Below are 22314 nucleotides of genomic sequence, written 5' to 3'. Positions count from 1 at the left end.
GATGAAATGAAGATATCACGTGTAAAGATGGGGCTTCGGCTCGTTGGTCTCCTCTTCCAGGTCTCTCGATCCGGATCCACCTCCAGAGATTGACCATTTCTATCACAATGTACTAAGCAAAGCTAGAAATGTCATAATCATGGCACACGTCCCAGGTCTGGCTTCAATGTAGTTTAAATGTTAAGAAATTAAAAAATAGTGTTTTTCTTCTCCCTTTCAAACTGCTTGACACAATCTATTTTTACTTAGTTATTATTAATTATTTGTTATCATCAAATGATTATCATCCAAACTATTATAGAGGATCATTTGAGCTTTTTGACTCTTTGCACAGTATATCTGTTTGTTTTAATAAAGTCTAACATGTGTTCCATCATTGCGGTTCAGCAGCAATGAATATGAGCACTATTTGCAAAAGTATTAAAAAAATATTGTCACATTATCTCCCTCCAGGAGAAAGTGTCTCCACTTTCATGTTGATCAAGGAAAACACATGATACTATGGTACATCTACCACAATAAGGTTTGTGTTATTTAATGAGACCATTATGCCCTGGACATTTATAAAACTGTTTAACAAGTATGTCAGAATAGTATGTATCCCTAAATAAAAACGGTGGAATCGCCCATTTCGTTTAAACGAATCGATTCCGAATCGTATTCGCAAGAATGGCGCATCTTACGTCCCTTATTTCTTGGTTGTTATGCGGTTAGCGCCCTTGGTTACCACTTTCCTCCCGGCATGCATCACTACCAGCCGAGCTTGTGAGTTAAGCTAGCTAACTTTGGCAACGCCAACCTTTTAATACGAGATAGCCACGTCACGGGCGGAAATACATATCCGAGGTGGACAACAAGTGGACAGAAAACAAAGACACACGTTGAAAGCAAACGCTAGCGTAAGGTAAGGCCGCCCGGCATTAATGTACATGTTGAACATAACGTAGCACGGTACGGGCTAAATTAGCTGTTGCTAACAACGTCTGCCAACAGTATGACGCTCAAAGGACGCTTACAGTTAACAACTTCTGTACGTTAATAATATCCAGGTGCAGACGCGAATGCCGCTTAAAAGCGGTTGAATAAGCGCGCGAACGCTATTCATGGCTAGCTGAAAAACAATAACACTACAATAACACAACAATGACGCTAATTAAATTGAATCTAACTTGACGTCACAACACCAGGCGCACGGGTGCAATTGACAGCCGGGTGTCGGTGAGTGGATTCAGTAAAGGATGGAGAAGGAAGCGCTCAATGCGGTCGTCTTCAACGTGTCGAAGAGAGAGCTGTTCACAACGAATAATGGCTACAAATCCTTGCAGAAAAGACTGAGAGCTCAATGGAAAATCCAAAGGTAAACACGAACACTATCTCTGCAGTCTAGGGTGTTGCGGGTCACAATTTGCCAAGTTTCTAAACAAATGCTCTCCCCCCATCCCATAGTATGAAGGAAGAGCTGTCTCTGGAGAAGCTGAAGGGCGTCAAGTTGTGGATAACTGCAGGACCAAGGGAGAAGTTCACAGCTTCAGAGGTGATGTATTGTGAAGTTCAACCAGAGAACATTTTGTTTATTTCCACACAACAGCACTTAGGCGTGGGAGATGGTACAAATGGGAAGCTTATCAGACGCATATAAATGAACTTCCACTGTGCTACTTCTAAGTTCTGCACATGCACGCAGACGAGCAGGTTTTTCACAGTATTGTTGTCCCTTTTCACTTCAGCTGGAGGTGCTAAAGCTGTACCTGGACGGGGGAGGAAATGTCCTGGTCATGCTCGGTGAAGGGGGAGAAATGAAGTACAACACCAACATCAACTTTCTCCTGGAGGAGTTTGGCGTGATGGTCAACAATGGTGCGTGTTTAAGTTTGTTTTTGAAATGACAGTGGGCGCCATCTGCGCGGTGACAGTGGTCTACTTTTCTAACAGTTGTACTGAATTCTGCGGGGTCTTGCTTCCTTTCACTGCCGCAGATGCTGTTGTGAGGAATGTGTATTACAAATACTTCCATCCGAAGGAGGCGCTGGTGTCCAACGGTGTGTTGAACAGGTTCGTTGTCAGCATGTGCTTTTCTCACACAAATACCCATTTCATACGCCATATTCCGATGAATCCAAGATTATTTGGAGCCTGCTTGTATCATAATTCAGTAGTGCCTTTTCCTTGTTTAGAGAGATTAGTCGGGCTGCTGGCAAAGTGGTCACAGGCATCATCGAAGAGGAAAACGTTGGAAACAATGCACAGTAAATGATTTACTTCCATATTTCGATTTTCTACATTCGGCACTGCCTTTAGTGACTTGGAGGGTGTTTGAACTTAAACGCTTTCCTGTCTTTTATTTGTGTAGGGCTCTCACGTTTGTGTACCCATACGGCGCCACACTGAACGTGATGAAGCCAGCTGTGGCCGTTCTTTCAACTGGCTCCGTCTGCTTCCCCCTCAACAGGCCAGTCCTGGCCTTCCACCAAGGAAAGGTCAGAGGCACACTGTAGTTTTCATACTTATTCCCTAACAATGTAACATGCACGCACGCACATTTGTGAGATGATGTTAAAAGATGTCTTGTTTCCTGTGAAGGAGGGTGGCAAACTGGTAGTGTTGGGTTCCTGCCACATGTTCAGTGACCAATACATAGACAAAGAGGAGAACAGTAAAATCCTGGTGAGTCCGGTTGGAATTTATTTAAGTATTATTTGGTTAACTCTCAAGAAGAGAAGATTATTCGGCTCTCCTGCAGAATTTGTCAGTATATACTTTTTTTTCTCTCGGTTCCAGGATGTTGTGCTCCAGTGGCTCATGGCTGATAATATTCAGCTGAATCAGATTGATGCAGAAGATCCAGAGGTGAGGAGGGATACTCGACCGGAGAATGGCGTCACTCGTGTCGTCTTTTTAATTTGTAAACAATCCCGTCTTGTGCGCGTGTCCCCTAGATCACAGATTACACCATGCTGCCAGACATTGGGTGCTTGGCGGAACAGCTCAGAGTGTGCTTACAAGTGGGTGACGAAAACCCCAAGGACTTCACCTCGCTCTTTGACATGTCCTTGTTCAATTTGTCAACCGACGCCTTACCCCAAGTCATCAGGTGAGAACGCAAGATGAACAACCGAGAAGGCTCTGCTTGTGTCACTGCTTTTTTTCTTTTTCTTTCTTCATGGCAATAAAACTAAAACAAATATTGCCTGCAGTGCCTACGAGCAGCTTAATGTAAAAGACGAACCACTTCAGCTGATAGCGCCACATTTTGAGACACCGCTGCCTCAGCTCCAACCCGCTGTAAGTTTCAGTCCCGCATTCACATCCCAGCCAGTGTTTTCCCATTTGTATAGCAGGGGTCTCCAACTTTCTTTCTTTTCCCATCTAAGCGCTAATTTGACAAAATGAAAGTGGCTCAGAACTACTCATAGCACTGATCGTGAACGTGGAAAAAACCTGAAACAAAACACCTATTTCTTATGAAAATAGTATATTTTGTAACTCTTATTGGCCTGTCTTATCTGGTCATTTTCAAATCTGGCGTACACTTGCTAGTCGGCTAATATCACCGATTTAACTAAACTTCAAAGCAACATAATTTTGACACTGAAATTCACACAAGTTTACAAAGTGACTGATCAAATGTATGTACATATTAGTAGCTAGCTAGCTACTTGTCGGAGACCCCGTTTTTTTCATCATGGCCAGACTGTTTGCCTTCAGGCCCGCTGGTTATAATGGTGTCATCTTGTCCTTTAGGTCTTTCCACCTGCCTTAAGCGAGTTGCCTCCTCCTATGCTGGACCTGTTCGACCTAGACGAAGCGTTCTCTTCGGAGAAAGTGCGTCTGGCACAGCTCACCAATAAATGTAAGTTCAGTACTTTACTGAGCAAAAGTATTCACTGGTTAGGTTTAGGGCGGTTAAAGGGCTTGCTTGGATTTTTTTAAATAGGGTTGTGAGGTAGGCTACTTATCCAGTCAGTGTACTACCTACGGCAGTTGGGAAAACATCCAAGAATACACATACTCTGGAGAAGTACCTCAGACAGCCCCACTTCCAAAAAAATTGTAACAAGCCATTTGGTACCACGTCATTTTTCACTTATTCAATTTCACTTGATTGTTGAAACAAAAAAAAGGTACGGACGATGATCTTGAATTCTACGTACGGAAATGTGGCGAGATCCTGGGGGTGACTCCGAAGTTGGATAAAGAGCAGAGGGATGCCAAGCACATCTTGGAACACATTTTCTTCCAGGTTGTAGAGTTCAAGAAACTCAATCAGGTGAGAACCTAAAGACTCTTTACAAGACCGTATGCAGCAATGGCCCGATCTAAAAATATCTCTCTCTCTCTCTCTGCAGGAGCCCGACACAGAGGCACCATTCATGCCGTTGTGATTGGAGTCAAGAAACTTGTTAACGGTTCTCATCTCTCCTGCAGTCACTGTAACATGACCAAGCAGATGTGACTCGTTTCCTAGGAGAAGGTACGAGATTACAGCATCCACGTGGTACTGTTGGTTTTTAGAAATCATATAATTTCTAAAATCCAACAGTACCACGTGGATGCTGTAATCACTAGTGACATGTACATTTGCCACGATGGGTTCATGTCTGTATATCAAGGCGCAATTTGCTGTTGTATATATTACACACCTTTATTGTATTTCACATGAAAAAAGTACAATGCAAATAAAGTTATTTAAATCTTTCAAAAATGTAAAAAAACAGCACATTTCATGAATCCTCACAATGATGCTGTAAAACAAAAATCTGTTGCTAGATGGACTTTATGATTTTACCAACAAAATGATAAACCAAAAGAACACTTTGATTCATCCTTGGTGGATGCAGACACAATCGTGACATTCCTGCCAAAGCTCTGAATCTCCCCCTGGCCAAGTGTGTGTTTAGGACAGTCTTGGCCACGTCAGGGAGAAACTTCAGCTTGTGAATGTAGTGTGGACTGGGGTTTTGGACTCCATGTTGCCTCCAGAGCGCTGGACTCCAGGCTAGGTTTCGGACTGTTCTCAGATTTAATCAGAGAGATGTCCCAAGACATTTGAGAGGCGGTGAGGTCGCCGTACAATCGGTCAAAACCGGCAGATTTCATCTGCTTTCCCAGGAGCAGGGGGGTGGACGACGTTCCTTCCTTTCCTTGCAGAGGCACGGCCAGGTGACAGGCGTCAGCCTCCTGGGTGTTCAAGTTGGGGACAAAGAACGCCAGAGAGGGGGAAATGGGGTCCGACGACAGGCAGAGAGAAGCCAGGAGGGACAGCCGGGTGTCGGAGCCGTCAGCCACGTCGTTGGACCCTTGTGACGTGGACAGCTGCTGCAGCAACAGAGCAGACGGCAAACTCTGTTCCCCAAAAAACTTCCTGTCAAGCTCAGACGGAGACGAACACTCAAAGCTTTTCATATCTAGGAAGAGAAATGTTAGATCCCACTCAGAATCTCATCGGACACAAATGAATATATCCATCTTGAGATTAAAAATAGTAGTTTTCTTACCGTTAATGACAAAAGCCTTCTCCATTGTTTCCTTGGGCTGACGACTGATGATTGATCTGCAGCTTGGTTTTAACCTGTTGAAGCTGCTTGTTAATTGACCCAGCTGGTGGCAAGGCAGGTCATCAGTCCGTAGGGAGGTGGGGTAGCATACAGCCCGTTTTTTTATTTTTATGTATTAAACATGTAAATAAATATATTATTTGAATTATGTCTATTTGTGTTTTACATTTTTTTGTTTAAAAGAAGACAAATGTTCTATAAAGTGTGTCTTTCTTTTTGTAAATTTCCTGAGCACTTGTGGACAAATGAATGAAACAGGGCTCCAGATCTGAATAATATACATATATGATAAATGCATTGATTATTGTTTAATTTGGCCAAAATAGTAAGAAATGCCCGAGATACACTTTCAAAATTGCTTATTTTGAACTGTCAGGTGCTGAACCTTTGAAACAACAAAGAGAAGCAGCAACATGGAATATTTAGTGTTTTTGATTAGTAATTGACTTAACATTTTCAGTCATTTGATTAATTTACTAACTGTACTGGGCTCTATTTAACCATATATAGAAATATTGAACACTGACATTTGTGTACTTTTTTTGATGCTGTAAATTCTTTACCAACATTTTGATCAAACTAATTATAACGTGGTTTATACATGACAACGCACAGCATTTGGTTCGTCACGAGATGTAAACACTACACGCGGAAGTAAAATAAAAACACAACCCCTTCTCATTAGTCGAAACTCGCTTGTGTACTTTTTCTTTTCTTTTTTCTCTGAAGCTGTCAGTGGAAGTCTTCTCGCTGGCCGCCCGACGCCACGCGCACGTCTGACGCGCAGCTACGTCACCATCCGGTTTTGTACGGCGGAGAAGGGCGCGAGATAGAAATCCAGGAGCGCGGACAACCCGGGCGCCCCGCTCCAGCTGGCTAGTAGCTGCAACTTTATAGTTCAACACAACGGCGCCGGGCCTCCATAGCCTCCACCGCTGGTTGCCCAACGCGAAGACAACAAGCACGCGGAATACATCGACACAATACCCAAATACACACGCACATGACGTGCAAAGGCTGCAGGACGAACCGCCGCCTGAACGTAAACAACAGAAACAGAGGGAAATGTCCTGGTGGCCGCGCGGGTGAGCGGCTAATCTTTGTTTTTCCGTAGCGGTTGCAGTACTCGTTTTTAGCTTTACGGTGTTAAATAAATAAAGGTTCCTGGTATCCACTTGTGAGTACTTTACGGACCCTTGTCTGTGCCGCCCTTTTCCCCCTAAAGAATCGCGATTTTAAATGTAATTTAACGTCGACCACTCTATGTCTATTAAACCACAGCAGTCGGTTCATCTGTCCAATACCGTACCGACCATCTAGTTTTGTTTAGGCGGCACTTTACGCGGATCAGATCGCCGCCGAGTCCCGGTTAACCATATAACGTTAAATAAACCGGACAATCAGGGTCACCCTCGCCGCGCGCACGCACACACACACACACACACACACACACACACACACACACACACACACACACACACACACACACACACACACACACACACACACCGCGTAAAAGTGCGGGTCCGGGTCTATCTTATAGACATCACAGCCTCTTTCTGCCTCCCACAGTGAGGACGGAGAGGAGGCCATGCATCACGACACCGATTCCGATGTGGCAGAGCAGAGGGACGGTGGGAAAGTGAAGGTGAAATGGACACAAGAGGAGGTGAGTGTCTCGACGCGTCCCCCATCAATTTGCATGTTGTCTCGATGACCCCTGACCCCAGCACCACCACTCAATGTAAATAAAAGGCCCTGTAGGACAGGGGAACACAAACGTGCTTTGTTTGTTTGTCAACAGGATGACAAGCTCAAGGCGCTGGTTCACAAACTGGGATCAAATGATTGGAAATATATCGCCACCTACATACCAGTGAGTTTGATCCTCCTATTTATTTTTTTTTGCTTTGAGGTTTCCTTGGCTATTTATTTAATATATATATATATATATATTAAAAAAAGCTTGGGGTCACTTAGAAATGTCCTTATTTTTCAAAGAAAAAATGAAGATAACGTTAAATTAATCAGAAATACACTATACATTGTTAATGTGGTAAATGACTATTCTAGGTGGAAACGTCTGGTTTTTAATGAAATATCTACATAGGTGTATAGAGGCCCATTTCCAGCAACTATCACTCCAGTGTTCTAGTGGTACATTGTGTTCGCTAATCGCATAGAAGACTAATGGATGATTAGAAACCCTTGTGCAATTATATTAGCACAGCTTAAAACAGTTATGCTGGTGAGAGAAGCTTTACAACTGGCCTTCCTTTTGAGCTAGTTGAGTATCTGGAACATCACATGTGTGGGTTCCATTATACTCTCAAAATGGCCAGAAATAGAGAACTTTCATGTGAAACTCGCCAGTCTATTCTTGTTCTTAGAAATAAAGACTATTCCATGCGAGAAATTGCGAAGAAACTGAAAATTTGTCTGGGTGACCATATATATATATGGATGGATGTGTGTGTGTGTGTACTCTCTCATTCATGCTTGTTTTGTCATGCTCAGAGTCACTCTGAGCATCAGTGTCAGCACCGTTGGTTTAAGGTCTTGGATCCAGAATTGGTCAAAGGTCCGTGGACCAAAGAGGAGGACGAGAAGGTGAGTGACTCAATAGTGCACTCTGGTTTTAAAAATACGACTTTCCAAAAAAAAAAAACAGTGCGATAAGTTCTAGCACACCCTTATCCCCCCCCCCCTCCCCTCAGGTGATTGAGCTTGTCAATCTCTACGGCAACAAGCAGTGGGCGATGGTGGCCAAGCACCTGAAGGGCAGACTGGGGAAGCAGTGTCGGGAGCGCTGGCACAACCACCTCAACCCCAATGTGAAGAAGTCCTCGTGGACGGCGGAGGAGGACCTCATCATCTTCAAGGCGCACTGTCTGCTGGGGAACCGCTGGGCGGAGATGGCCAAGCTGCTTCCTGGAAGGTGAGCTACGTCAGCGTAGAGAAGGAGTTTCTGATTCAAGCGCTCCCGCCCTACGTAGGCCTTCATGTCGTGATATTTGTTCACAGGACCGATAATGCCGTGAAGAACCACTGGAATTCCACCATCAAACGCAAATTAGAGATGGGCTTCTTTGCCGGGGAGGTCTTCAGTCCAAATGAACTCGAAGAGCTGTTGGACCGTGTCAATAAAGATGTGCAGGTGGGCTATATATATCCCTCCCACCCCCATGGTCATGGTGTTCTCCTCTTCGATGGATGTAGTAGCAATTTGAAAATATATATATATTTTTTGCAGATGGCCAGTTGCTCCCAAGATGGTGCAGAAAGGGATCCAGAGCAGACGACGCCTTCTTCGGTGAGCAACCAGACGCACCAATTTGTAAAATATCCCAATTCAAACACAGGGTGGCTTTAAATGACTGATGCTACCAAAAGTGAAGCAAATTTTTCGCGCCATGTGAGTTTACTCGGCGGACTCTTTGTGGTCATTCGTGCTAGATGCGCCAGAGAGGAGGAGTGGCTTATCTCCATGGATTACATTATAATTTCCACCATGGAAGAAATAACCACTATTTCTGCTTTGTACATGTTGTGGAAGTTCCACAAACGTCGGAACATCAAACAAACGCCCTCGGGTTTGGGTTCGTATTATTATCTGTAGCCGCACATTTCGATGAATTTCACCGGCTTCTCCGGGAACTGCATCTGGATGACTGTCGGCTTCCAGCGCTGCTTGAGGCTGACCAGTAGCCAGTTTGATGACCTGTTGGCTCTGATCGGTGCCAGTATCTCAATGCTGATGCTGACACTGCGTCATTCACGTCACCCGGTGAGAATATATGAGCTCATTCGCGTCTTTGTATGTAATCTACTCGCGCGAAAAATTTGCTAGCATTAATCTACGTCGGCGGTTGGAATGAATCACGGCTTCACGAGAAGCTGTCGTGTTTTTTTGCGGGGTGTTTTGATGTTTATCGTTTCCCCAACCTCCGGTTTCAGGAAACGGCCGTCTCCGTCACGGTCAAAGCCGAGCCCGTCGAGGTCGCGTCCTCGCCAAAGGACGGCTCAAGTCCCAAGTCCGAAGCGGGAGAAATGAACATTACCAGCTGGGTGGTGGACAGCTCTGGCTTTCTCTCCCCCACTGGCCCGGTACTGAAGGAGGTGCTGGACATGGTGGACGGAGTAAGGATCCCCAAAAACAAACACATTTGTAAATCAAACATGCGTCCGATAGATTACACTCCCATCTTCTACGAATTGACAAATAGTGCTTTTGAATACAAAGTTAATTTACATACAGATACGAAAAGGATCAGTTATGCTGTTTTAAATTGTATATTGTTATAGTTGTTTGTTATTGTAGTGAATGTATATGCTTCTTTTTACGCCTCTCTATTTATCCAAGCGCGGGGAAAAAAAGCTTAAAAAGCATAGCTGATAGAATCATTTATAGTGACTTGATGTCCAACTCAAGTAAATGGTCTCTAACCGCTTATCAGGACCTGGACGGCTGGTGCAACCTAGCGGCCTTTGACTTGCCGGAGGACAGTCCGAGCCCGGAGCGCCACCAGTTTCGCCTGGAGGGCAGCGCCCTGCAGGAGCTGAGCAAAGGCAGCAAGGGTGAACTCATCCCCATCTCCCCCGGAGGGATCACGCCGCCCTCCATACTGAACCGTCGCAGCCGGAGACGCATCGCCTTGTCCCCCGACGACAACAACTCCATGACTCCCAAGAGCACTCCTGTCAAAATCTTGCCCTTTTCTCCATCTCAGGTAAGTTAGTAACCCTTTATTTATTTTTTGGGCGCTGCTCATTATTTCCGCGTGAGATGGCCCATTAATTTACCTCGTGTTGTTTCTAGTTCCTCAACATGTGGACCAAGCAGGACACTCACGATCTGGAGAACCCGTCCCTCACATCCACGCCGGTGTGCAGCCAGAGAGCCACTGTTACGACACCGCTACAGCGAGATAAGACCCCCCTCACCCAGAAGGAAAACTCAGCGTGAGTGGTTTCTCTAACCAGTGATGGGTTCCAATAGCTTGTTGCATCTCAGATCCAGTTTTGGGTCGGCATAATTCACTGGATTCATAAAAGTTACTGTGGGGAATTTTTAACTGGTTATTAAATGGTCTCAATTTATTACTGATGATTCTGTTTGACCTGCTTAACGAGACCATCAGCGAGATGATTAGCTATTTTTACATACTCGTTCTTAATGAGTCATCGGTGCCGCCGGGCCAGAGGCCCAGGCAGCATTGCTGGGAAGGATATTGCTACAGGGGAAGGAAAACCAGAACCAGATAGTCAGACCCCGCTGCAGTAAAATTGGGCGTTTTCTGAAGGGACTCTGGTGCTCGGAAACACTGCCACTTTTGTCCACAGGAGCCGCCAAAACACACAATAAAAGACACAAGATGAAAGTTCCTCAAACTGGATTTAAGCTTTGATTCTGACAAATCTCTGATCAAACCTCCCGTCTCTCCTTCACTCTCGCTCAAGAGCAATTAAAAACAAAATACCGGTTACGGGATTCTTATTTTTAGCCGACTGGTGTAGCCGTAGTTTGTGAGCGAGAAAACGCATCACTCTGTATGTTGTTCGTGACGCACAATGAATGCGTCAAATACGTTTGAGATGACAATTTTGGAAATGGAGCCGCTTGTCTCATTCAGGAGGTTGTGGTTACTGCTTGGGAACATGAATTTGGCTGCTGGATATGAATTTGAGTCTCGGTGTTCACATTTTTGTGCATCTTCTTGTAGATTTGTCACACCCAACCACAAGTCCGAGCTCTGTTCGACCCCGCGAACTCCAACGCCGTTCAAAAACGCCATGGAGAAGTACGGGCCTCTGCAGCCTCTAGTGAGTATCTGTGACTGTCAGTGGAAAGAGATGGGTTCACCCTCATGGTTTAATCGACTCTGCATTAACACTTTATTTTGGTCTGCTCTGCTGTGTTATCTTAGCCTCAGACTCCGAACCTCGAAGACGACATAAACGAGGTCATCATGAGAGACTCTGGGATTGACTTGGTCGGCGCACGCTCCACTCCGCCTGAGCAAAGGCGCAAAACAATGGTAACTGAGTCAACCTAAATACCTGACTGATCTGTTTGAGTCCTTTAATGCATATCGGTGCTAGATCTTAGAGAGAGCTCGCATGATGTAAGAACATAAGAGAACCTCATTCAAAAATAACGGTGACATTTGCTAGTGAACGCTACTAGCTAACAACTGACTATTTATGTTCATGTTGAGAGCCATGTGGAGGCAATCCCCTTCAATCATCGATTTGTTCTGAATTCCGTCTAGATTTCCTTTTAGTGCTATTAAAGGATTTTCCTCAATATAAGAACTGTTCGCCACTTAACAGACTTAAGCTTCAAAAAGTTGTCAAGGCGCCATTCAAATGGAACTTGGATGGATATCATCAATAATGGAGAAACCATTAATGCTGTGTATAATGTGCCTTCCAATCCACCCTGTCACCGTTGTAAAGTATTTGCCACAAGGATTTTAATACCAATAGCAAGTATTGTCGTTCATGCTAACTTATCTTATATATTTTAAAGATGGAATCTTTCTTTTCACACCGTGGCGCCGTGCATTACAAGAATGTGCACTGTTGCTGCGCAGACAGCTGCAAAGGAACGAAGGAGTGTGAAAACCCCTTGTTCATTCACTTCCCCCAACCAGATATTTCCTCTGCTTTTACTGCCAAGAATCAAGAATTCTTTGAACTAGTCACATGAATACGTTTTAGCTTCCGTGCTGTAACGGTCACCATGAAGCATTTCGATTCTGACCTCCTTCCATTCATGCATGGACCTATTGTTGTCTTTGGACCTTTCTATTTTAGAGCAGGGCCGTCCTTCAATCAAAGGATCCCCCGTTCGATCCCCGGCTCCCTAGTTCATGTCGATGTGTCCATGGGCAAGACACTTACCCCTATTTGTCCCCACATGACAGCTAGTCCTGATGAGCAGGTGGCACCTTGCATTGTAGCCCCTCCCATCAGTGTATGAATGGGTGAATGATGACAAGTACTATTAAAGTGCTTTGAGAGGTCGGACGACTATAAAAATACAAGGAGTCTATTTACCATTCCTCATTGTCTTTATTGTTCTTGAAGCTATGAACTCAGCGTTTGATTGTTTATTTTTATTCCCAGCATCGGCCTCCTATGAAGAAAGTGCGGAAGTCCCTGGCCCTGGATGCCGTGGACTGCAATGTTTCCACATCCAAACGCAAATCCCTCAAGACTGAAGCCAAAAACGCAATCAAGGTTAAAAAGAAGTCACAACGTATTATAAGCCAAGTCTGTAGATTTGACGCATCCTAACCTGTCTTGTCCGCCTTTTTCCGGACCACAGGAAGAGCCGGTGATAGTGACCCTCAACTCCTCATCGTTTTGCAGTAAGCAACACGACAATATTTTGGATCAGGGCTTCCTTTTGGGACCCAGCGACAGTGCCATCTTTCCCAGCACGGTTCCCCCAGTTCTGGTAACTCCCACTTTTATTTTATATTTTACAAAAGCCCTCAATAAAAAAAGTATTTTAATGTAGAGTGACTTAATTTTCTCTCTCTCTCTCCCTTCAGATGTCGAAAGAATGGGAGACGGTTGTTTGCGGACAAACTAAAGACCAGCTCATAATGACGGAGAAGGCGAGGCGCTACCTTCGCTCGCTTAAATCCCGCGCCCCCAGCCGGGCGCTGATTCTGTCCTGAGTCGTGTCTCGTCTTCCCACCAACACGTCACACGTGCGGAACCTAATGTTGCCGTTTGTCCCCTGTGCCGTTTTGCTATTGTAACGCGTGGTGGAGGAAAAGCAGCGTGTCATTTGTAGCTTTAGTACAGTTCTTGTTAGCAATCACAACACTGACAATATGTAGCCCCAGGAATAATTTAGGGGCAATTTTAGATTCAGTCTCACTCCAATGGCCTTGTGCAAGGCTTGAAATCGCATTTCATTGTACTGTCACTTAAAAAAAGAATCGAAAAAGAACAATGAATGTAGAATAGAAAAAAAACTAATCACGGCCATACACTTTATCTATCACTGAAAAGACATGGTTTTACATCGCATAATGTGTCTGTAATTTAACTGTTTTTTAAAGTTGTGAAGAGTACAAAGACTCAGGTCGCACCTCCAGATTGAAAGTTCAGTTGTATAGCTTGAATATGGAGTAAATTCAGACAGCTTGATTACTAATGCATTGAGAGACGAGGGGTGGTTGGGTTCATGTTAAAAATGTTAAGTGAACATTGTCTTGTTGTAAAAGTCTGTTCAGTATGTGTCCAGATTCATAATCTACATCTCAATATGCAAATTATAAGTGAGGTCCTTGGGGGGTAAATTGTGTGTTTGTTGGAAATTTGAAGGTGACCACAGCACACATCTGCTATCCGTCAAGGAGACCTACTACTTATTGAGATCCAACTGAGTGATGAATACACTTGGGGAAAGTTGTTGCAGCATCTGTGAGGTTGCAATGTAATGGGGTCGTGGATGCTGTACCGCCGCTAATGTTCAGAATATTATGTCATTTGGCACTGTTTGTAAATATTTAGAGTTGTATCATACAGCATTTTGTTAAGAAATTTAATAAAAACACAATATGTCCAATGTACACTTTCCTCCTGTTTATGCTGCTGCCACAAAGCAGTGTATCTAACAATATACCATTTTATAAAATAAAACACGCTATGGGCTAAATCATATTTTAGTATGGAATTATGTTCATACAAGTGTAATACAATATGTTTTATTAAACGGCGCATAACTTTTAATATTCGGAGTGTACAAATTAAACTATCATTATTAGTCATAAGTGGCACATAGGCCTCGTTTATCCGACGTGTACATACCTTGGCTTTTATTTTGAAACGTCAAAATACCGCCGGATATTATACCTTTGGTGACAGCTCACCCTTAAGATACCGGAAGCAGTCGTTGCTTTTGGTGACGCTGCATAAGACTGCAAGACATGGAACGATCTCGTAAGTGAAAATCTCCTCTGTACATTTCCGAGTGTAATGTTCGAGAAGTATCTTTTTCGTGATATTGTCGTTTAAAGTGACGTTATGGACTCGGACATTTTTTAAGTCGGTCTAGAAATGGCAGCGGGTGCACGAAGTGTACGGCTTCCTCCTGACGCTAGCTAGCGTTAGCTCGCCTTGTAGCTTGACGTGCAATGAGCGAGCGAGCGTCGTCTCAATGAATGAGTACACATCCGTCACCAGAGAGGACATTATATCAATTTATTGTTTGTTCTCCGTGGTGGCAGTAGCCGATAACCTGCACATTTTTTAAATACCAGCCGGAAGGTTAACCGGTCTCTTCCGCTCTGTGTCCGCAGGGTTGTTTGGGTTGGTCGTCCTCAGTCTGGCTCTCGCTGGAGCTCAGGCGCTCACTCCGGCGCACTACCTCTCCCTGTCCGACGTGGCCCGCCTGCAGAACCTCCTGAGCCAACAATTCACCGACCTGGACTCCGCGTACTACTCCGTCGTTGGTCTGTCCAAGCTCGGGGCGATCGTTCCCGATCACGAGGTAAGACGAAAATACCCAGCAATTCTGATTCAAACATTTAGTCATTATTAAATCTGTCTGCATGTTGATCCTCGATATTCATTGGCTTTGTGTTTGCAGGAAGTATGCCAGTTTCTCAAATCCCAGCTGGATCCTATGAGCGTTGACTCTCTTTTCTTCGCTGCTGAGACCAGTCAAGCCATTTCAGGATGTGAGGTATGCTCGGCTTTCTTATCTATCTTTCTGTGTGCAAAGGCGTTTTTGGAGTAGATGCAGATCACAATATTTTCTGGAGTTGCAAAATCCACATCATTGCTTCATGGTCAAGGTGTTAAAACCAACTTTTCATGTAAAATAATAATGTCAGATAACATTGACCTGAGCATCGAAATGGCAAAGCAGAGATTGCCTTACACCAATGCTAATATATAATATATATATATATATATATATATCTTAACCTCCATAGATCCCCGTGTCCAATGAGACGCGTGACATCCTCCTGGCGGCGGTTAGTGAGGATTCCACCATGACACAGATTCACAGGGCCGTGAGCGCGCTCAGCTCTCTGGGGCTTCCCCTGGCCTCCCAGGAAGTTGTGCGGGCCTTGACCGGTCGCATCAACAAGGAGGACAATGTCATGGCGTAAGTGTTGTGTGCATTTTGTGTGTGTGTCAGGGAGCACAGCGTTATTCTGTGCCGTCGTCGCAGTGCTCGAAAATAAATGTCCTCTCTCCTCCGGACAGTATCACTTCGGCTCTGCAGACCGCAGCACGCCTGTCCCAGCAGACGGAACTGGGAGGGATACTGGAGGAAATTGAGGTGAGCCCTGAAACTTCCACCAGGTGGTGCTGTGTTTTTTGACTCTGTGCAACACTGCACTGGACTATTAATTATGCACAGACATTTTAAATTCTCAGGTTTTAACACACTTTTTTTTACTCCTCCTCAGGATCTCACTGCTCGTTTGGATGATCTCGGTGGCATCTACCTCCAGTTTGAGGAGGGACTCGAGGCGACTGCCTTGTTTGTGACTGCTGCTTATTCCCTGTCCGATCACGTGGACATGGAGCCTCCTCTGAAGGAGGTACGATATCTGTCTCGTCAGGCTTGTCTCCCCCATGAGGGGTTTTCCTTTCTGAAACTGATGGGTACGATGCTGTTTTTTGCCACAGGACCAGGTCATCCAGCTGGTGAACTCCATCTTCAGCAAGAAGTCATGGGACTCTCTGGCCGAGGCTTTCAGTGTCGCCAGTGCCGCCGCCGCTCTCTCCAACAACCGCTTCCATGTGCCGGTCATCGTCAGCGCTCAGGGCCCCGCCACAGTATCCCACAGCCAGCCAACACTGCGGGTACTGAGCGTGGGATCTCAACCTGGCTACAGTCCTCTGAGGGTTCTGATCGGCCCACTGTGACGCTGTTTCTCTGTGATTTGCAGCTCCTTGTCACTGATGTCATGTCTCAACCTCTGGCCCTGGCCAACGTGCTGGTGGAATCTGCGTACAGCGTGGCCTCCAAGAGCGCCATTCTCAGCCACGCTTCATTCACACTTAATGAGTATGTATGATCAGAGGCATAAGTGTTAGCTTTGTAACATTTGCTCGGGTTCCCATTTACTTGAAGAGGGTCCCAAAAACGGGAAGAAATATACACGCACCCTTTCATTGCTTCGCTGCTCTGCCCACAACACATTCCCAGTGTTGACAGCATTGCAGTTTTAATAGTAATATTATACAAATGTAAATTCTAACGTTTTTTTGTTGACTGATGTGTTCAGCTCAGCATATTCAGATTCTTTGCAAGATTTAAACACTGCCTGGTTTTAGTCGTGTATGTATGCCGTGTTTTATTTAGTTTCTCTAACTTTCAGTGGCGTCTTTGAACTGAACTTCATGTCCAGCCGGCCATCCAGCGGATATTACCAGTTTGCCGTTGCAGTGACCGGGGATACCCGGCTGGTTGCCAATCACGTTGAGGTAAGGGTGGCGGTCAGAAGCGGAGGCGTGTCGTTTCACAATTGTGGAACGATTTTAATTAAGTGTGAAACATGTTTTTTATTTTAGCTTTAATTGCCTTGTTGGAAAATGAGATGCAGACTAAAGTGCTGCTGTTGAGTCAGAGACTCTTTAAAAGGGGTTGTTGCCAGGCTGGAAACCAGGCAACAGCTTTTTGGTTGCCAAAACTGAAAATATCGTTGCAATTTTTGGTCCCCTTTGGTCAAGATACTACGAAGTAATACAACTGCAAATCCGACATGAAAGAATGCAAGCTTCATTACAGCAACCGGACAAAAGTCAATTGCAGCTTGTCTGTCATCAATGTCTCTCGATTCTGCTTAGACAGTGCAACTAGATAGTTGCTCTCTGGCATATTTTTTTAGTTGCCACTGATGGCAACCAGTTCATGATTAGTATGCTGCTCTCCTGATGTAACTTTGTGTGTGCCGTCTTCCTGTAGCTCAAAGTAAAGGTTTCCACCGAGGTGTCCGTCACGAACATGGACCTCTCCGTGGTGGACAAGGACCAGAGCATCGGCACAAAGACCACCAGGTGGGGAGACAAGTTCGATAAGTGCACCGATCCTGCGGAGCATGACGATAGTCCTAAATGCTTTTTTTTTTAATTTTTCATAATGGCTCAGGGTGGACTATCCTTCCAAAGGCAAGAGCTCCTTCATAGCAGACGGCCACCAAAACTTTGCCATGGCCTTCCAGCTGGTCGACGTCAACACCGGAGTGGAGCTGACCCCTCACCAGGTATGTCATCAGGGTGGGACGTGACACTTATTAAATTGTTGGCCAAAACAATCAGGAAAACAGCTGTGACCAGTTTGGGGGGGGGGGAGGTAGCTTTCAGCATTTAAGATTAAGATTTATTTGTTGTTCCTGTCAGACTTTTGTCAAGCTGCACAACCAGAAAACTGGCCAAGAGGTCGTCTTTGTGGCCGAACCCGACAGCAAGAATATGTACAAGTTTGAGTTGGACACCGCCGAGCGCAAATCAGAGTTCAACTCCATTTCCGGCACCTACTCCCTCCACCTCATCATTGGGGATGCTACTTTGGAGAATCCCATCTTGTGGAATGTGGTGAGTGTCTGTTCAGACTCGCTGGCCGTAATTCGGGCCGTTTGCTGGCGTTACAAGTTAGACGTTGATATTGAGCTCTTAACGCTGAGTTGTGATCTTTTGAAAGGCTGACGTTGTTCTGAAGTTCGTGGATGAGGAGGCTCCAGTGGCCATTCAGCCCAAGACTCTTTATGTGCCCAAACCAGAGATTCAGGTAATACTTGTATACTATTTTTATATATATTCATATTGTTATCTGTTTCACTGCCTGATGATGGAAAATCAAGCAAGTCCAGCTGTATAAAATCTCCTCCTGTCTCTGCAGCACCTATTCAGGGAACCAGAAAAGAAGCCTCCCACGATGGTTTCCAACGCCTTCACTGCACTCATCATGTCTCCTTTACTTCTTCTGCTCATCCTGGTAATATTTCAAACTAAAATGTTGTTGTTTTTTGCCATCAGCTTAAAGGTATAGTTTGGATGTTTAGACATGGGGGTTTTGAAGGTCTGTCTGACGGCAAAGTAATGCATTGAAAATATTCCAAATTGTAGGGTACACTTAAACTGATACATGGGTGTCTTTTTTTTAAAAAGGTTTTACTGCTGTTCCCGTCCACCGCAGTATGTTGCTTTGCTCCCGTGCCTTTATTCCTATACGTTTCTCCAAACCACCATCGACTACGGTCAAGTACCTCGCACAACCCCTCCAAAAACATCCAAACTCTCTCTTTAACTGTAGATTAACTTGGCTACGGAAATAAATTAGAAACCATTTTGTCATTTTAAATGCCCGCCAACAAATGGACCGCCTTCCATTATTCATCAAAACCTATTAAGTTAATAGAGTATTCAGCTTTGTTATTATTGTTGTATGCACAGAGGTCTTGTTTGTTTTTGTTGGGGGTTTTTTTCCTCAGGAAAAAGCTCTTCAGTAGTAAGCTTTCATAAACGCCGACTGCGGCTAAAGCACGGCGCAAATATATAATGCTTGTTTTTTCATTTTGAAATCACAATAGCGATGGTGTATTTTTATCCGTGGCATTTGCAGTGCTGAGTAATAGTTATTGTTGCGACGCATCAGCGTATTGTGTGTTCAGCGGTAAACACTTTTTCCAGCCCCTTTGTTTGCAGCTCTTGAAGGGGCTGAAAATCACATTGTCTTTTATTCCCCCTCTTGTCTGTAGTGGCTTAAGCTCGGCGCCAACATCTCCAACTTCAGCTTCACTCCCAGCACCATTCTGTTCCACGTGGGACACGCAGGTTGGTCCCCATCCCTGAAATGAAAATGTTTATGACTCACACGATTTGTAGCCTCCTCATCTGCTGCTGTTTAAGACGATAAGTGAATAGCAGTAAACGCCGGCGGCTGTCATGCAATTATCGTAATAAATTTCACGGAGGCATCATTCGTGAAAGCATCTATTTGACTCTAAATTGACCGTAATTTAGCAAATGAACATCAAGCTGTATTGAAGTAGAGTTGAAACTAGAGATTGAGAACATAAACTTGTGTTTACATTGTTTACCGAGGTAAATAATCAAGAGAGAAGTAGTCATTTTCTCATAGACAATCAGACTCGCCCCCTGCTGGTCAGTAGAGAGAATGCAAGTTGAATGTACCCAAGTACATTCACATGGCTTTGACTCCACTTCTCGGCCGAGGCAGGAACGATACGTGGCGACCTGAGAATTGTGACGGGCTGCACAGCCACGCTGTTATTAGCGGTTCCACACCCACATGGGGGTCCAAAGCACCTTTTGCTGAAAGCCCACAAACTATGAAAAGAGAAAACGTAAACACTGCCTTACACTTCTCGTCGGTAATAAGATTGAGAGGGATTCTTTTTTTTTAATATCAAGCTATACGTACGTTTTATTTGTATAAAGCACCCTTCTGCGTGGGGAACCCCTGACGCTCCAGCTCACTCTCTTGTTTCATTTCAGCCATGCTGGGCCTGATGTACGTCTACTGGACTCACCTGAACATGTTCCAGACTCTGAAGTACCTGGCGATCATCGGCACTCTGACTTTCCTCGCCGGGAACCGCATGCTGGCCCAGATAGCCGTGAAGAGGTACGTCTACTGATGGCGCCTGGCATCAAATGGTCCCCCTTGAGTGTCCTTTTAGTCCCCGAGAGAGAGGGGGAGAAAAGCCTAGTAGCCCCTTTCCAGACGACGAGGACTCTGGTGCTTTGAGGCCTCACGGTAGTTCTTCGCCTCGAGCCCCCGAGGAAAAGTGTCTAACTCGTATCGCAGCTCCTCAGTTGCCCCCAAAGATGCCCGAAGCACAGCTCGTGCCCACTTGGGCCAGGAGTGAAGCGTGGCAGCAAGATCTGCAAGAGCGGTGATCTAAGTGGGCAATTTCCTCCCCATCAGTATGTAGAGCCCTCAACGGGCCGGAGTGAGCAATTTGTGGCTCGTGTCTCTGACTCCAAACGTCACCCGTTAATTGTTCACTTTTACTTCTTGCTCTTAAGACGCACCCAGCTAAACCCGTTCGAGCAAGTAGAATTCTTGCACTTATTGATTTCTCAAATGTCTTTTTTTTTTTTCTCCCATTGAGGACTTTTTTCTTCTTCACCTCCCCTCTTTCCTGCTAGTCTCTTGTCTCCTTTTGCAGCTGATGCCTGTGTCTTTTTTATTTTTACAATTTTTAACCCCTCCATCCACACTTCGCTGTCTCTGTACTCTTTTCAGGATTGCCGCCGAGCAAAGTTGTAGGTTGGCAAAGTATAGGAGCCTGCGATAAAGCCCCCCCTCCCCCGCCCACATTTGTAACAAACGAGTCGGTCGGGCTCCCAGGCTGAAGTAAGGGCATCCTCGTAGTCTGCATCCTCAGTGCATTTCCCATAATGGCTGGCCGCGTGCGTGCATGGCTGTGTGGTGCTCGATCATTCTAACTCCCGAGTGTTCACCCCTCCCTCCCGGTTTGCCTCTCACTCATCCCATCATAGCCATACAAGCACTGTGGACCCCCTCCTCCCTCCCCACCCATTGTGGTCCTAACACCCATGGTTCTGGTTGTGCCATTACATTTGAGTGGCTGGTTTTGTGTTCATGAGCCACAGTGTGCGTCATCCAGAACCTGAAGACGTTTGTTATGAGAGTTTCTCTTGTGTTTTGTTTTTTTTTTGCCCCAAAATAACATTGTTTGTTGTGCATTTAAAATGCATGATAAAAATAGTTTTTTATCTTTTTTAATGAGGCTTAAATGTGTGTAATAACTGTTTGCTTTGTTCTCTTTTCTTCCACAGACTTGAGAAAAAATAAGAGGAAGACAATTTTAAAAACAAGACGGACGAAGCTCCTTTTTTATTTTATATTTTGGTTTCCGAGGAGTCATTCGACGATGCATCAAATCAGACTTTTAAACAGCAGTTCAAGAATCCAATCGGCAGTCTAAACATGCAGTTTGTCCACGTTGCCAAAGTGGAAGAAATCGAGAAATTGCAGCGTCGCCGAGGAAAAAAACTGCCCACTGACAGATTCTTCTACCGAGGGCTTTAAAGCTACTGATCATTGCACTTCATCTTCCTGTGAGATTTGTGTTCTTATTGTCCAACATGCAGTGACCTGGGAGATCTATTTGTGTTTTTTGGGGTTTGATTTGACGATTTCTTTGGCCTTTTTTTATTTTTGTACATTCCTCCTCAATTCTTTTTTTTTTTTTTGCTCTATGCCCATTTCACCACGTAACAAAAGACAACTTGTTTGAGCTGAAAAACAAACATTGGCATTAGCACTGATCTGTTGAACATTACTATCTATGCCAGTGTGTTTTCCTGTTTGTTGCATCAGATGTGTTGGAGGAGCGGTAGTCCCCTATTTGATACAGGCTTCCCCGAGAAATAAATGTTAATAAAGAAATGTGGGCAATGTGATGTTTTTGTAATGAAGAAGAGGGAATAAAGAAGTGGAGGTGACTCTGAGTTTGTTTCTTTAGTAGAGGAACACAGTCCAAGAGTTAGATGACGACAAGGAGCTCATCCTGTTCTGATAATGAATAAGGTTGTAGGTTTTGTAATGTACTTAAAGCTGGGGTCGGTCATTTCAACACTCAAAGATGCGCTAGATCTTTAAATAAATAAAAAAAAAAATCATTTTAATCAAATGAGTGTAGCTAGCAGCATTGGCTCATAAAGTTGTCGAATTCAGCAAAGAAGTCGACCAAGTCTTCAACCCTGTTGGCCTCGTCCCTTA

The 22314-nt window shown here is 44.7% G+C and overlaps 3 protein-coding genes across 4 annotated transcripts; all 3 read left to right on the top strand.

Annotated features, from left to right (window-relative positions):
- Window positions 1-1238: 1238 nt before the first annotated feature.
- Window positions 1239-4447, top strand: ift52 (intraflagellar transport 52 homolog (Chlamydomonas); the record flags this gene model as incomplete). Its single annotated transcript, XM_079217661.1, has 13 exons — window positions 1239-1357; window positions 1447-1534; window positions 1728-1857; window positions 1977-2052; window positions 2175-2246; window positions 2351-2477; window positions 2581-2664; window positions 2779-2847; window positions 2937-3091; window positions 3195-3282; window positions 3742-3850; window positions 4122-4267; window positions 4347-4447. 13 exons carry the CDS (start codon window positions 1239-1241, stop codon window positions 4380-4382), a joined length of 1299 nt encoding a protein of 432 aa, XP_079073787.1. The 3' UTR covers window positions 4383-4447.
- Window positions 4448-6620: 2173 nt separating this feature from the next.
- On the top strand, window positions 6621-13246 carry mybl2b (v-myb avian myeloblastosis viral oncogene homolog-like 2b; the record flags this gene model as incomplete). Its single annotated transcript, XM_079218124.1, has 15 exons — window positions 6621-6640; window positions 7128-7224; window positions 7360-7431; window positions 8073-8165; window positions 8273-8493; window positions 8580-8712; window positions 8809-8868; window positions 9513-9695; window positions 10013-10285; window positions 10375-10517; window positions 11279-11378; window positions 11483-11593; window positions 12687-12800; window positions 12889-13020; window positions 13118-13246. The coding sequence occupies 15 exons, from the start codon at window positions 6621-6623 to the stop codon at window positions 13244-13246; spliced, it is 1881 nt and encodes a 626-aa protein (XP_079074250.1).
- A 1705-nt stretch (window positions 13247-14951) lies between these two features.
- rpn2 (ribophorin II) lies at window positions 14952-22029 on the top strand. 2 transcript variants are annotated; one of them, XR_013770991.1, is made up of 17 exons: window positions 14952-15069; window positions 15169-15264; window positions 15518-15693; window positions 15795-15870; window positions 16001-16135; window positions 16224-16400; window positions 16487-16605; window positions 16919-17024; window positions 17506-17597; window positions 17689-17803; window positions 17940-18134; window positions 18241-18327; window positions 18439-18534; window positions 19298-19373; window positions 20058-20187; window positions 20812-20922; window positions 21369-22029. XR_013770991.1 is itself a non-coding variant. In XM_079217985.1 (16 exons), exons 2-16 carry the CDS (start codon window positions 15205-15207, stop codon window positions 21382-21384), a joined length of 1656 nt encoding a protein of 551 aa, XP_079074111.1. In that variant the 5' UTR covers window positions 14952-15069; window positions 15169-15204; the 3' UTR covers window positions 21385-22029. The 2 variants fall into 2 exon arrangements, 1 of the variants encoding a protein (XP_079074111.1); XM_079217985.1 differs by lacking the exon at window positions 20812-20922.
- Window positions 22030-22314: the final 285 nt, after the last annotated feature.

Source organism: Taurulus bubalis (assembly GCF_910589615.1).
Source record: "Taurulus bubalis genome assembly, chromosome: 5".
Lineage (NCBI taxonomy): Eukaryota > Metazoa > Chordata > Actinopteri > Perciformes > Cottidae > Taurulus > Taurulus bubalis.
This window is presented reverse-complemented; position numbering and strand designations above follow the sequence as displayed.

Excerpts from the sequence above, each read along its gene's own strand:
- rpn2 (XM_079217985.1), top strand. The coding sequence starts at position 15,205 with ATGAGCGTTGACTCTCTTTTCTTCGCTGCTGAGACCAGTCAAGCCATT. Across the intron at positions 15,265-15,517 it reads AAGCCATTTCAGGATGTGAG|ATCCCCGTGTCCAATGAGAC; the intron begins GTATGCTCGGCT and ends TAACCTCCATAG. Across the intron at positions 17,598-17,688 it reads ATCGGCACAAAGACCACCAG|GGTGGACTATCCTTCCAAAG; the intron begins GTGGGGAGACAA and ends ATAATGGCTCAG.